Genomic DNA, 13,228 nt, shown 5'->3' with positions numbered 1-13,228 from the left:
AATATGGAGGTACATAGACAGAATATACCAATTAGCAGTAACGATGTAGAGGTGGGTGATTGCTAGTAGTTTTTATAGAACTTAAGACCAGCATGGATCATGATATGAACAGGTGTGATAGATACATTTTAAAGTGTTACCTGCTAGGTACGGCTGTTTTGGCAGCTACTGTACATGTAAAGTCATATATTTTTGTGGAACTCCATTATCATAGTTTTTTCACAAAAAGCACTATTTTGTTGACATTTCATTTCATGGATAAATGAAGCTGTCTCAATGCATTTCCCCAATTATGATGTTGGTGGACATGTGAAGTCATTGATCAGGAGTACCCACAAAATAAACGGAAATAGATCTCGCACAATAATTCATTATTTAACAACATGATATCCAGAATTGTGGACAAGTAATGGAAAGTCCAGATTATATATGTGTGACATTATACACATTAAGGTACAATGTGTCTTATCATTATATAATTATATCAATTCCTTTATTAAACATGTTTCATATAAAGCTGACCTATTCGTACATTCCTTTAATGCATCAAATTATATATAGTAAGCATCAATTCATCATGACAAAAGTTTTATGTCTCTACTGATAAGATTTTGAATAATGAGGAAGACTGTGGTATCAGTCATTCTTTTCCAATGATGCTGGTTATGTCATTTTCACTCTACATGTATATCATTCTGGTCTGTCTGGATAAATGGTTACTAATTTGTTGCAGCTATTTCTCAAAACCTTGTTTAAATGACTGGTATGAAACTGATTAACAAGTAAAATTTTTATTGCACCTGTTTTGTGAGGATCCTAGTCATACATTCTGCTGTTTTGATTTTATTCAGCGTTGTTTACAAATTTAACCACCTGATATTTGCCTGATTTTGAAGAAGTATTTTGCAGCTGACAGGATGTATAATGGTATTGCCCCTCTTTGTCCTCCATCAATATTTTTTGACAGAAGTAACACAACAAATCTACTAGATTTGATTTTAGTTTATAACCATCAAAGTTTTGTCACATTTTAAAGAACAACTGTAGGTGTTTTTTTGAAATGTACAGGAGATGATTGAGTTGAGCTCTTGTGATGTATGTAATCTGTAAGTTTCAATCACAGCACACACCAAGTGTCACCAGTGAGTGGGATTTTACTAGTCAGCTAGTTTCACTTCCGATGCACAACGCACAGTGCCCCACTTATCAACCAACTCATTCTGACCTGATGTTGGCCCTAACCTTTTTCATTAACCTGTTTCTGGGTACATCAGGAACCCTGAGATTTTGTTTTACCCATCTCATACTTGAGATACCTTGTATTGTTTGTCAGGCCCTGACATCAAATCCATGGTGCATTATCATATTTGAGAGTTGTAACAAATTAATGTACTTGTGAGTTATAATTAAGGATTTGTATTTAACATCAACAAATCCTTTGACTCATCCTTCCCAATTTTCTGTGACAGCTTGTGGTTTTTCAAGCAATGATTTTACCTGTTGTTACATTATAAGAATACTTGTGTACTGAGATTTCATCTAACTGAGGTTTTGAACTACATGTAGTTTTAGCATACCTTGTTAAAAGTATGTGTAGCTGCACAATTCATCACTATATTGTATAGCACAATTGTTCTTCATGACTTGAAATGATTTAACTTGTTTCTAATATTTAAGCATCATACTATTTTAATAAAAAACTCAGTAATGAATAGCTGTGAGTGTACAATTCCCTACCAAATCAGCACTGCTTTTCATAATGATAGAATAAAAATACCCACCACTACCCTTTTACAATAAAAGCGACTTAGATAAAAGCACTGCTACTGTTTATTTTTTGGTGACACTAACCAATTGTGTTTTGGTACAATGTGAACAGTTCTAATTGTAAGGAAAACAGCTTATTTGGCTGAACGATCCAGGGGTTACTAATATCAACCCGTAACTAGGCAGTGTATGCTGGTCATGACACATAATGGTGGATATCATCTGGTTTATAACAATCAACACATTTTGGTATATGTAGCAATTATAAATGAAGATATATACACTTTCATTTAGTGCCAGAAAGCTTTATTCTAAAGGTTAATTGCTATTTGTAAAATACAAAAAAAATTGTTACGAGTACCCATGTACCCAGACATAGGTCAGGTTGAAGTGATTTTTGGGACACTGACAATGGAGTCCTGGACTCATGTTGTTCCTGGGGGACTTGCTCAAATTCTGAAGACTTACTCTGTTTCTTAGCAATGGGAATTGTCAAAATTTTGGAAATGATGCTCTGGACTTGACTGAAAAAATCCTATAGAAATTGGCTTGGAGGAGTCACCAGGGTCAAAAATACCCATATGTAACCAGGTACCTGTCAAAATGACACTCTATGTCTTGTGTCATTATCAGCCATAGAAATTAATAGAAGTAAGCATTATCTCACTTGTTTGTTCAGTTTTGTCTCAACAAGGATTACATCATATATGATTATAAAGTATTCACATATGATATTGTTATAATTTGTACATCATGGGAACTGTCATCCGCATTTCATGTGTTGTACTTGAAAGCTTTGTCGTATAAGAGTAACACAAGAGACTGCCCAAATGAGATTACTTCCTGTTACACATGTACATATGATGCAGAAAGCAATAGTGAGCATATTTCCTGGATAATTGAGGATGCAAGCACCTACTTAATGGAGACTGCAACCATAACCATATTGCTACCTCAAGATCAAATATGACCTTCATCATATGTGTCTGACCTTCATCATGTGTGTCTGACCTTCATCATGTGTGTCTGACCTTCATCACATGTGCCTGACCTTCATCACGTGTGTCTGACCTTCATCATATGTGCCTGACCTTCTATATATAATCATGTCAGAACTTTACACAGTCAGAACTGACCTTGACTTTCTTGTACTGAAGAATTTTTCAAAAATACCATTTATGTTGTAACTTTGTTAATTGCAGGTGCTGATGTATGTTAATAAAGTTGGACCATACTTTAACCCACATGAAACCTATCATTATTACCAACTTCCAGTGTGCAGACCAAAAAAGGTAAGGTTCACACTTTTAAAGGTATATAGGGGTGTTTACTGAATATAGTCATTATGAAATTCAAGGAGTTTGTGAAAAAGCAAAGCAATATTCATTAGAATTTTCCAAAATCTGATCTGATTGTAGATAATATGTCAAAGAAATGGAATGACCCGGTTGGTATGCACTATTGATGTACCATGTAATTCTGTATCTCAAATTTGTTTTTTTTATTTGGTGACCATCACTATGGAAACATGACTGAGAATGGCTAGAACAACTACCTAAGCAAAAATTTTCAAAAATTAAGTAAAATTTCCTGTTACCTTGCTGAAAGTCGTTGAGAATTTACAGTGTGTCATATTTTATATATACTTGCAAATTTGTTCATGCAGATCGAGCACAAAAGTTTGACTCTGGGAGAAGTATTGGATGGCGACCGTATGGCTCTGTCTATGTATGATCTGGCATTCAAACGTATGTACACCATATTTTTTCTTATAGTATCATGTTAAAGACTTTTCTTACACTCCGTTCTTACATTTTCATGATGTTAGAAATTTTGACAGGACATATTAAGGTATGGCGTCCATTTGTCTGTTCATCCATTGTGAACTGTCATTTGTCCAGAGATCTCCTTCCTTGATTTGTGCTGATTTTTCCAACTTTACAGGCTTAATCATTATGATATTGAGTAGTGTTTTCCTACACAGCCTTTTTTCGAAGGCGATTTTGCCATTTGTTTTATATTTTAACATTTCAATCTTGTCCAGATATCTCCTACCTCAGTTTTCAATCAATTTCTTTGAAACTTGGTAGGTTTAAAGAGTGTGTTCTCATGAAGGACATTTTGATTCAATAATATTTGAAAGAGTTTGCTTTTTCCAGTATTTTAATCTTGTCCAAAGATTTCTTGCAACTTTAAAGCTTGGTATGCTATAATTTATCATGAAAACATATTGCAATGGTTTTTTTACTTATTAAATTTGTATTCTTTTTGATACAAAAAATCTTAAATACATCTAAGGCATTGGATAGCATATATTGTTTTGTCCTGCAGTTTTCTCTCGTTAGATAGCTTTTCTTTTGTTGTCATTATTCTAAAAGTCTACATCTTTAACAATTTTTTTGTTAACATTGTTTCTCAACATCTTTATTTGATGGAATATTCAATATGGCAGCCAGTGGCCATTTTGGATTTGGTTTTTTTTTACCTTATACCTCTAGAATTCCAGAATAGATTTTCTTAAAACTTTATGAATGTGTTTAATAAGAGTCTTAGCTGTGCATGTCACATTTTGAGGATAATGATGATTTTCAAAATGGCTGCTTGTGTTACCATTGGAGATTTTGTCTCCAATATTATAAATGTTTGTTGTTCCCAAGGTTACGGGTATAAATTGAAAAGTAACATCAAGCAGTATAATATATTAGATGTGCTGCATTTCACTAATCCTAATCTGTGGTCAGACTTTTTTTGACAGTTCTAAATTTTTCACTATTTAATTTGTAATTAAAAATAACATTATGATATTGGAAAAAATGTCTGCAGAATAATTCTTTATTAGCTATATGAGTTATAGCACTTCATGATAATTTCAAGTAAGGCCAAGTGTCGCAATGCTTAGATGTTACACATTCAAATAATTGAAATAAGGTATAGCAAGTTTAAATGGACTTCAAAATAAAAATGCTGAATAACAGAAATTTTGACTGTTTAAACAAGGTTTCCCCTCTCCCAAGAGATTTCAAAAATTAAATGAACATAAAATTTTATATAGGAAATCATCAGCTGCTTCCATATTTTGGATTTTGTTACACGGAAAGCAAGATATTGAAAGTTTAATATCATGAACAATCGGATATAAAATTTCAAAATTGAATTATTTTGGATAAGCGGATGAAAATTGGTGGTCAATAGGTTTAATATGGGTGTGAAGGCATCACTTCCCTAAGAACCATCAGCATTGTACATAGTAAGTTTCAAAGATAGGTAATCAACCTTTCTTCCATCGACTAAAGTACTTATAATAGGTATATACTCCGTGTACGAAACGAGACTTATTTCAAAACTCATTTGGTCGGATAAGGCAATATCTGAGAGAGGTACTATATATATAAGTAATATCCATACATATGTAATAGGTCTTACATACAAGTCATCCTGGTGCTAAAACGACCTAATTCTCAACTGCATGAAACAAGGCCTTTGATGGACATTAGACAGAATAGAAACTATGCATGACTTTTGTTTTACGTCAGTACACTTTAAGTACTAGTATTAAGGAGATCACATGTAAAGGCCAAATTAAAAAAAATGGCTGTTTCTGGTTAACCCTTGCGGTATGAGAATTTAGTGATTGCTTCCTTATACTTCATGGTATATTGCTGTTATAACTTAGACACAGACTGAATAGTCAAATGACCTAATTCTGTGGAACAGATATATCATCTGTCTTTGTCACCAAACTTACCATCATTCTTATCTTTAATATCTGCATAAGAGACTTTAGGATTTTCTATGGCAAAATGTGAAAGTGAATGTCAGTCAGATTAGTTCAGGGAATAATGGAAAAAATGAAACAAACTGGTGCTGATCAAAAATGTTCATAGCTTTCAGTTTCAGGATACTCAAATATCATGTGTAATGATTTAATTTATCCAGAAAATTACTTATTTGAAGTAAGTTTAAAAATAAAAATTGTTAGGTCCTGACTTTTCTCAGACATCGATACATACTGCAATTGTACCTGTTTTATTGGTTATGTTATTCTAGCCCTTTTCATGCCAAAAATATTTCACCAAAATATGATTGCATTTACTGTTGCTTCAGTATGTTGTTAAGCAATTACTACAAATGCCTAAATTCGTCATTGCACTGATTTGCCAAAAAGTGTTAATGCATTAGCATTGGATTGCTGTATAAATAAACTATGTTTACAGTATTTTATTTACTACTATGTCTGGCAGTATAGTGAGTCACAAAGTATTGGATATGAAACTGTTAATTATATAAGGACAGAGTTTGTTTTGCTGTGAAAGTTCGTATTTACGTGAAAAATTGCAAAAGATACTGTGATTTCTAAAATCTTTTGGAATGGTAATATTTTAGTGAAACCACCTGGAATGATATATGTTTACGTGATTTCAGTTTCTACAACGAAGACAACCCCCTTGTCTATGAGTTACCTCCCTTACAACAATTAGTCATTCTACTATTAGCTGTTTTCTGGTCACCACTAGGGATTGCCGATGCTAAAGAATTTTTGTTTCTACTACAAAAGCAACCCCTTTGTTTATGAGTTACCTCCCTTACAACAATTAGTCATTCTACTATTAGCCATTTTCTAGTCATCACTAGGGACTGCTGAGACAAAAGAATTTTCGTTTCTTCTAAAAAAAGCAACCCCCTTGGCTATGAGTTACCTCCCTTACAACAGTTTGTCATTCTGTTAATAGCCTCGTTCTGGTTATCACTAGAGACTGCTGTGGTTAAATAATTTTGGTTTCTACTACAAAAGCAACCCCCTTGTCTATGAGTTACCTCCCTTACAACAATTAGTCATTCTACTATTAGCTGTTTTCTGGTCACCACTAGGGATTGCCGATGCTAAAGAATTTTTGTTTCTACTACAAAAGTAACCCCTTTGTTTATGAGTTACCTCCCTTACAACAATTAGTCATTCTACTATTAGCCATTTTCTAGTCATCACTAGGGACTGCTGAGACAAAAGAATTTTCGTTTCTTCTAAAAAAAGCAACCCCCTTGGCTATGAGTTACCAACCTTACAACAGTTTGTCATTCTGTTAATAGCCTCGTTCTGGTTATCACTAGAGACTGCTGTGGTTAAATAATTTTGGTTTCTACTACAAAAGCAACCCCCTTGTCTATGAGTTACCTCCCTTACAACAATTAGTCATTCTACTATTAGTTGTTTTCTGGTCACCACTAGGGATTTCCGATGCTAAATAATTTTTGTTTCTACTACAAAAGCAACCCCTTTGCCTATAAGTTTCTTCCTTTACAACAATTAGTCATTCTACTATTAGCTGTTTTGTGGTCATCACTAGGGACTGCTGAGGCTAAAGAATTTTCATTTCTACTGCAAAAGCAACCCCCTTGTCTATGAGTTACCTCCCTTACAATAATTAGTCATTCTACTATAAGCCGTTTTCTAGTCATCTCTAGGGACTGCTGAGGCTAAATGAAAAGAAAGTATGTGTAACTTGTATGTGAAGTTAGAAAAGTGAAGAGCAGTTGAAAATGTTGTGTATTAGCTATATGTAGTGATTACATATCTTGCTTGTATCAATATTGCTTTCCTAATGATTCAGCCGCAATGGAATATTGTTTTAGCTCATTTGTTCCAGATTTGGTGTAAAACATTCTTGGCTAAAAGAGAATAACTTTATATAAATGATGGGTTCTGGCCCCTTGGGTCACGAGGGGTAGGGGGAGACCCATTATAGAGAAAGTAGAATAAATTTTTTAATCCCACATCTTCTGTAAAATGGCAGTATTCTGTCTCAATTTGGTCAGAAGCATAAATGGTTGGACTGACTCCTTAAGGACAAAGGATTGGGGTTCAATATGAAAATAGAAAAGTTGTGTGTTGTGCTCTTAGATATTTAGAATTCCTTTCCCTTTAGTTCAGATGTAGATTTAGCCAACCAAAGCCAGGTGAGCATTACAGGCCCCATGGGCCTCTTGTTAACACCTGTTTTAAAGTAGAAGTGATATGTAATATTCGGAAAACATCATATTTGATTTTTAAAGAGACATATTTAAATTCCTAAAATAAGGATTGACTTGTTGTGAGAAAACTTATCCAATGACTTTCATTCTCTTCGTATGTTAGTGTTGTATACAGACTTGATTGAAATGGACAAAGGACATTGATTCCCAAGGCTTTCACATTGAGATTATGTATTCCAATAGGATTTAAACCAAATGAGCGCAAGCTTTCATCAGAAGTGGGTGACACAGGGCTGAGGTAGGCTGTTTGTAAGGTTTTACCATCATCAAATCAAAGGCATCCCTCGTCAACAGGATTATAACCAAGTCTTTTCACAGATTTTAGAGGCGAGAGAAAAAAAACTAAGCTGATTACAAAACACATCTTCATCAAAATCAGGGAATGCAGATAATCTGCTGTATCACGTCCCTGTGTGTTTTACACGCAGGTAATAATCGGCTTCATACATCCCTGATGTATATGGTCACCCAGTACGTTTGTCAGCCGCTAAGTCAACCAGTGGCGGCAAGGGGCAAATCTAGACTTACAAGTAATATGGAGGGCTATAAACTGTAAAAAGGGACTCACTTAGTGTGGAAAATGAAGGGTAGGGATGGGAATGAACTGTGTAGATAGAGGAGTTTTATAGACTTGGGAACAAAGACTATAGACTGAGGAGCAGTGACTGTGTTAGACAGACAGGTAAGGAATGTGTGGATTAGGGAGAGGGACAGTGTAGACTAGGGGACAAGGACAATGTAGACTGGGGGACAAGGACTATGTAGACTGGGGGACAAGGACAATGTAGACTGAGGGACAAGGTCAATGTAGACTGAGACAAAGGAACTGTGTAGACTGAGGAGAAGAAACTGTGCAGATTAGAAAAAGAGACAGTTTAGACGGGGACAGGGACTGTAGACTAAGGAACAGGGACTATGTAGACTGAGGGGTCGAGACTGTAGACAGAGGGACTTGGACTACATAGGATGAGGGAAAGGGACTGTGTAGATAAGGGACAGAGATAGTGTAGACTGAGGAACAGGGACTATGTAGACTGAGGGGTCAAAACTGTAGACTGAAGGACTTGGACTACATAGGATGAGGGAAAGGGACTGTGTAGATAAGGGACAGAGATAGTGTAGACTGAGGAACAGGGACTATGTAGACTGAGGGGTCGAGACTGTAGACTGAGGGACTTGGACTACATAGGATGAGGGAAAGGGACTGTGTAGATGAGGGACAGAGATAGTGTAAGCTGAGGAACAGGGACTATGTAGACTGAGGGGTCAAAACTGTAGACTGAGGGACTTGGACTACATAGGATGAGGGAAAGGGACTGTGTAGATAAGGGACAGAGATAGTGTAGACTGAGGAACAGGGACTATGTAGACTGAGGGGTCGAGACTGTAGACTGAGGGACTTGGACTACATAGGATGAGGGAAAGGGACTGTGTAGATGAGGGACAGAGATAGTGTAAGCTGAGGAACAGGGACTATGTAAACTGAGGAACAGAGAATGTGTAGACTTAGGAGTTGGAATTGGTTTTAGACTGAGGAAGGATGAACTCGGTAGAGAGGGCCAGGGACTGTATAGATTGGAGTTGGGACTATGTCAGCTTGGGGTCCATGAACTGTAGACTTGGCAGCAGGGACTGTGTAGACTGAAAGTGGGAAGGTCCTTTGTTGACTGGTTGACAGTGATATCAATATTGCAATACTGTAAAGCTACCAAATTTGACCTGTACAAACTATTTCAGAGTTTTCCAGCAATTTTTTTAATGAAATCAGATGTTAAGTTTCCAGAAGATGGTTTGTTATGTGTTCTTGTATTTTGTTGCTCTTACAACATTGAATTAAATGTAATATACATATACTATGTTCTGCTTTTGATTTGGTATAATAAGGATTTGTTTTAACACTTTCAAGAGTATACCTTCTGCCATCCTCTAGATTTATCATAATTGAAGTTGAATAAATCAGTGTTGTTGGACAGTAAAGTAGATAATTAGTACACTAATGCTAGAAGTTAATTAAGTAGTTGTAAAACAGCTAGTAATACATAGATGACTGACAATTCACATTGGTTACAGTGCTAGACAATAAGCTTGTCATATCTTCAGTTATAATTGGAGATGGAGTTGTTCTGGACAACATGAAGGCTTGTTTGAATATCACTGTAAATGAAATCTATTGTCCGGAAATCCATTATGACAGCTGAGTGATACATGAGGAGGAGAAAGATGGAAGAAGCTACCTGATTTTACATTATCCCTGCCAGGATGAAGCTTTGTGATATGAAGATTTGTGTGTGATGTAAATGACAGACTTAAGCTTAATCCATAGATCATGTCTCAATGTCATGTCCATTGAGATTATAGCCAATCATCCTCGCAGTATTATGTAGTGATTACCCATTGATCTAATTAAACACACGCAACACGACAATACGGATAAAAATCCAAGTTAATCAGTCAGATTTTATCACTATCTTAAACAGAAGGCCATACCCTAGGTTTTTTTTCCCTGTTTTATGTAAAATCAAAATTTTAAAAAAATCTTTATATTGCTAGTAGCCAAAATGACACAAAGACTTACTTGAATAAAAAGAAAAAATGAACACATTCAGAATTTCATGTTAAAAATTGTTGGAGTGTTTGCTTTTGATTGTGACACAGTTGAAAGTAACAGGTCATATGATATTTATGGAGAAGTAGGACGTTGGTTCAACAATGAAAATCATATCATTTGTGATCTTAAATTTCCATGTAATGGAGGGGATGATAACTTAACGAAGGGGATGTTCAAGATGGTTTCATTCTCAAAGAAAACTTGATCATTTTGAAATATTTATTCAGTGAATGGCATCATTCGGGTATACATATTAAAACAGAAAATTGTAAAAACAACTCTTCTGATCTAAAGTGACTTTGTTCATAAGATGAGTAAAAAAAAAACAAAAAAAAACTTGTAAGTTAAATTTCACAATCCGAAAAAGAAGATATATGACTATATATCTAACCCTTGAATTCTTGCCAAGTGGTATGAAAAGGTACTGCATGGCTACCTAAATAAAACTTAAGTTCTAAGGTGATCACCACGCTCTACAGTCATAATTTATGATTGAAAGCATGAATAGTGATACAACACATTGATCATCCATTGTATCTGTTAGAGTGAGGTAATTTGTGTATAATTTTAGCTTTTATTACATTAGTTTGACTTTAGACTTCTTCATTGAGCTTACAACTTTGTTTCAACTTTGATTCACCGTGTTGTCTTTTGTCGTAAAAAAAATCAAATAATATTAAAAGAAATATTGTTGAAAACATTCTACAGCTAGATTTGAATTATTTTAGTAATGGAGAAAACTTTCCTAAATCTCATGTTTTGGTTTTTCCCCTTGTTTTATATATTTATCACAGAAATGAAATGATTATCATGCACATTTTTAGTTTGCCTTGAAGAGACGGAGAGCATATGTTAATGATTGTCACCCCAGCTCTTGCGTCAATGACGGTTTCTAAATGTTATCTTTTTTTTTTTTTTGCAAGTGTTGAAAGGAATTAGTAAACTCCTTCATAAATGTACTAGGGTATTGATATTTTGGTTTCAGCATGTCTGTGGGGGATACCTATTACTTTCCAGAGTCAGAATGAATGATTTTTTTGAAAAAAAAAGTTTTTTGTTTTTATTTTAAACACAAAGAACTTTTTATGTTAAATCTAATGTTCAGTCTTTGGTGCAAGTGTTTAAAGGCATCAGAAAGTTCTTTTGTTCTTTTATAATTGTACTAGGGTGCTGGGGTTTGGGTTTTAGGGTTTATTTACAGGAATCCTTATAAAGGATTTTGGAGAAAAAAGGTCAGTTTTTTTTAAACAATTTGGACTTGGACTTTTTGTGTCAGATCTAATCTGATCACATCGAATGCCAAGTTGTTGGTACCATTGTTGAAATATGTTATTTTCTGTACAAATATCAGTATATTGGAATATAGCTTCCAATTAAATGATGTGAGGCAAGCTTTACCATTTTCACAATAGACATAAACATCATAACTTGTCAAATCCGATATTTTCTTGTAGCTCAATTTTTGTGGTTTTTGCAAAAAATTACAATTTCATGGACACTTTATTTCACAGTTAATATACTGAGCTGTTGGTGAACTTATGAATTCATGGATTTAAAGTACTAACAAAATCACTGAAAATAAATCCCCCACAAAAATCAATGATTTTACAGTAAATAACTATAGGAAAAGATCAAACAGAACCAAGGAGGTACATTTGAAGGTTGATGCTTACTTGATCCTCCTGGAATCTCTCGATGAATGGATATGAAAACATGTATCAAAATTTGATGTTTTACCATTGATAAAAGGAATCTGGACACATGTCAATATATGTTTCAAAAATGTGTAAACCATATTTGACCTAATAAGCACATTGTACATTTACAAAACCACAAAAGGGATGCACTTGATGAAACCATGTACCGGAAAAAGTTACTATTTGAAACCTGGATGGAAAAAAATTTCAAAACGTTTCCATTATCATTTATGTATGAATTGAAGATGGAAGATTGTATGGTAGATCAATGATGTATAGAACCCATTCCTTTTCCCTGAATGAAGGTGGGCGTGTGTTTATAGGGGCAGGTGTACTTATTAGGCAGAATATGGTATTAATAGAATCTTCCCCTACCCTGAGGGTGTGATAGAGAAATCTCCAACCCGAGAGGTGATTTTTGTTGTTGTCTAACCCGAGGCTCTGCCGAGGGTTAGACTACAAAAAAATCACCCCATGGGTTGAAGATTTCTTTGTCACATCTTCTAAGGGTAGGGGTTGATTATTTTTCTCCCACCCCATTATTTCTGCCACAACGTAAAAAAAAAAATCCCACTGTACAAGTGTCTGAATGGCGCATGAATATCACCATTCACGTTTCCAAAAATCTACATTCTTCCGCGAGAGCAAAAATGACAGACTACAAACGCAATGTGAATAACCATTAGAAATATTAATTTTGTGGAAATTAAATATTTTAATTAGAGATAGATACATGGAAATACTTGTATTGAACAACATTTAACTCTGTATCATTTATTAAGGTAGGATAGGCTTGCCGCGATGTCATGGACAAAAAGGGGATTTCCCAGTTTATAATGACGTCAATTGTTTATGCACGCGAAAAATTGCAATGGTGCGAGTTTCACGCGTGTGTTCATTCAGGTCAGAATCAGAGTCATAGATGATCCTCTGACGTTTATTTGTGTTCACTGGACAAGGATTGTTATAGTTAATGTTAACTGTGGTGTTACAGTCGCGCATTACGGAACCTGCAAACAAAGCATCCACTCGTCGGTTTGAGTAAGTTGTGATAGCCGACTGAGGTCACCGAGTGCAGTCATGTGGGATAGATTTATCCTCCATGGGTGTTCCACATAGGACATGTCTG

At 35.0% G+C, this 13,228-nt stretch overlaps 1 protein-coding gene across 1 annotated transcript in view; it reads left to right on the top strand.

Annotated features, from left to right (window-relative positions):
* Nucleotides 1-13,228, top strand: part of LOC132548300 (transmembrane 9 superfamily member 1-like) — a 32,322-nt gene that overhangs the window by 1,814 nt on the left and 17,280 nt on the right. Inside the window, exons 2-3 of the mRNA XM_060212156.1 lie at nt 2,970-3,059; nt 3,434-3,515. Coding sequence (XP_060068139.1) covers nt 2,970-3,059; nt 3,434-3,515 — 172 coding nt within the window. The remainder of the gene's footprint in view (nt 1-2,969; nt 3,060-3,433; nt 3,516-13,228) is intronic.

This window comes from Ylistrum balloti, unplaced genomic scaffold (genome assembly GCF_031769215.1).
Source record: "Ylistrum balloti isolate Yb309-2 unplaced genomic scaffold, AGI_CSIRO_Ybal_v1 Utg370008, whole genome shotgun sequence".
In the NCBI taxonomy this organism is placed as follows: Eukaryota; Metazoa; Mollusca; class Bivalvia; order Pectinida; family Pectinidae; genus Ylistrum; species Ylistrum balloti.
This window is presented reverse-complemented; position numbering and strand designations above follow the sequence as displayed.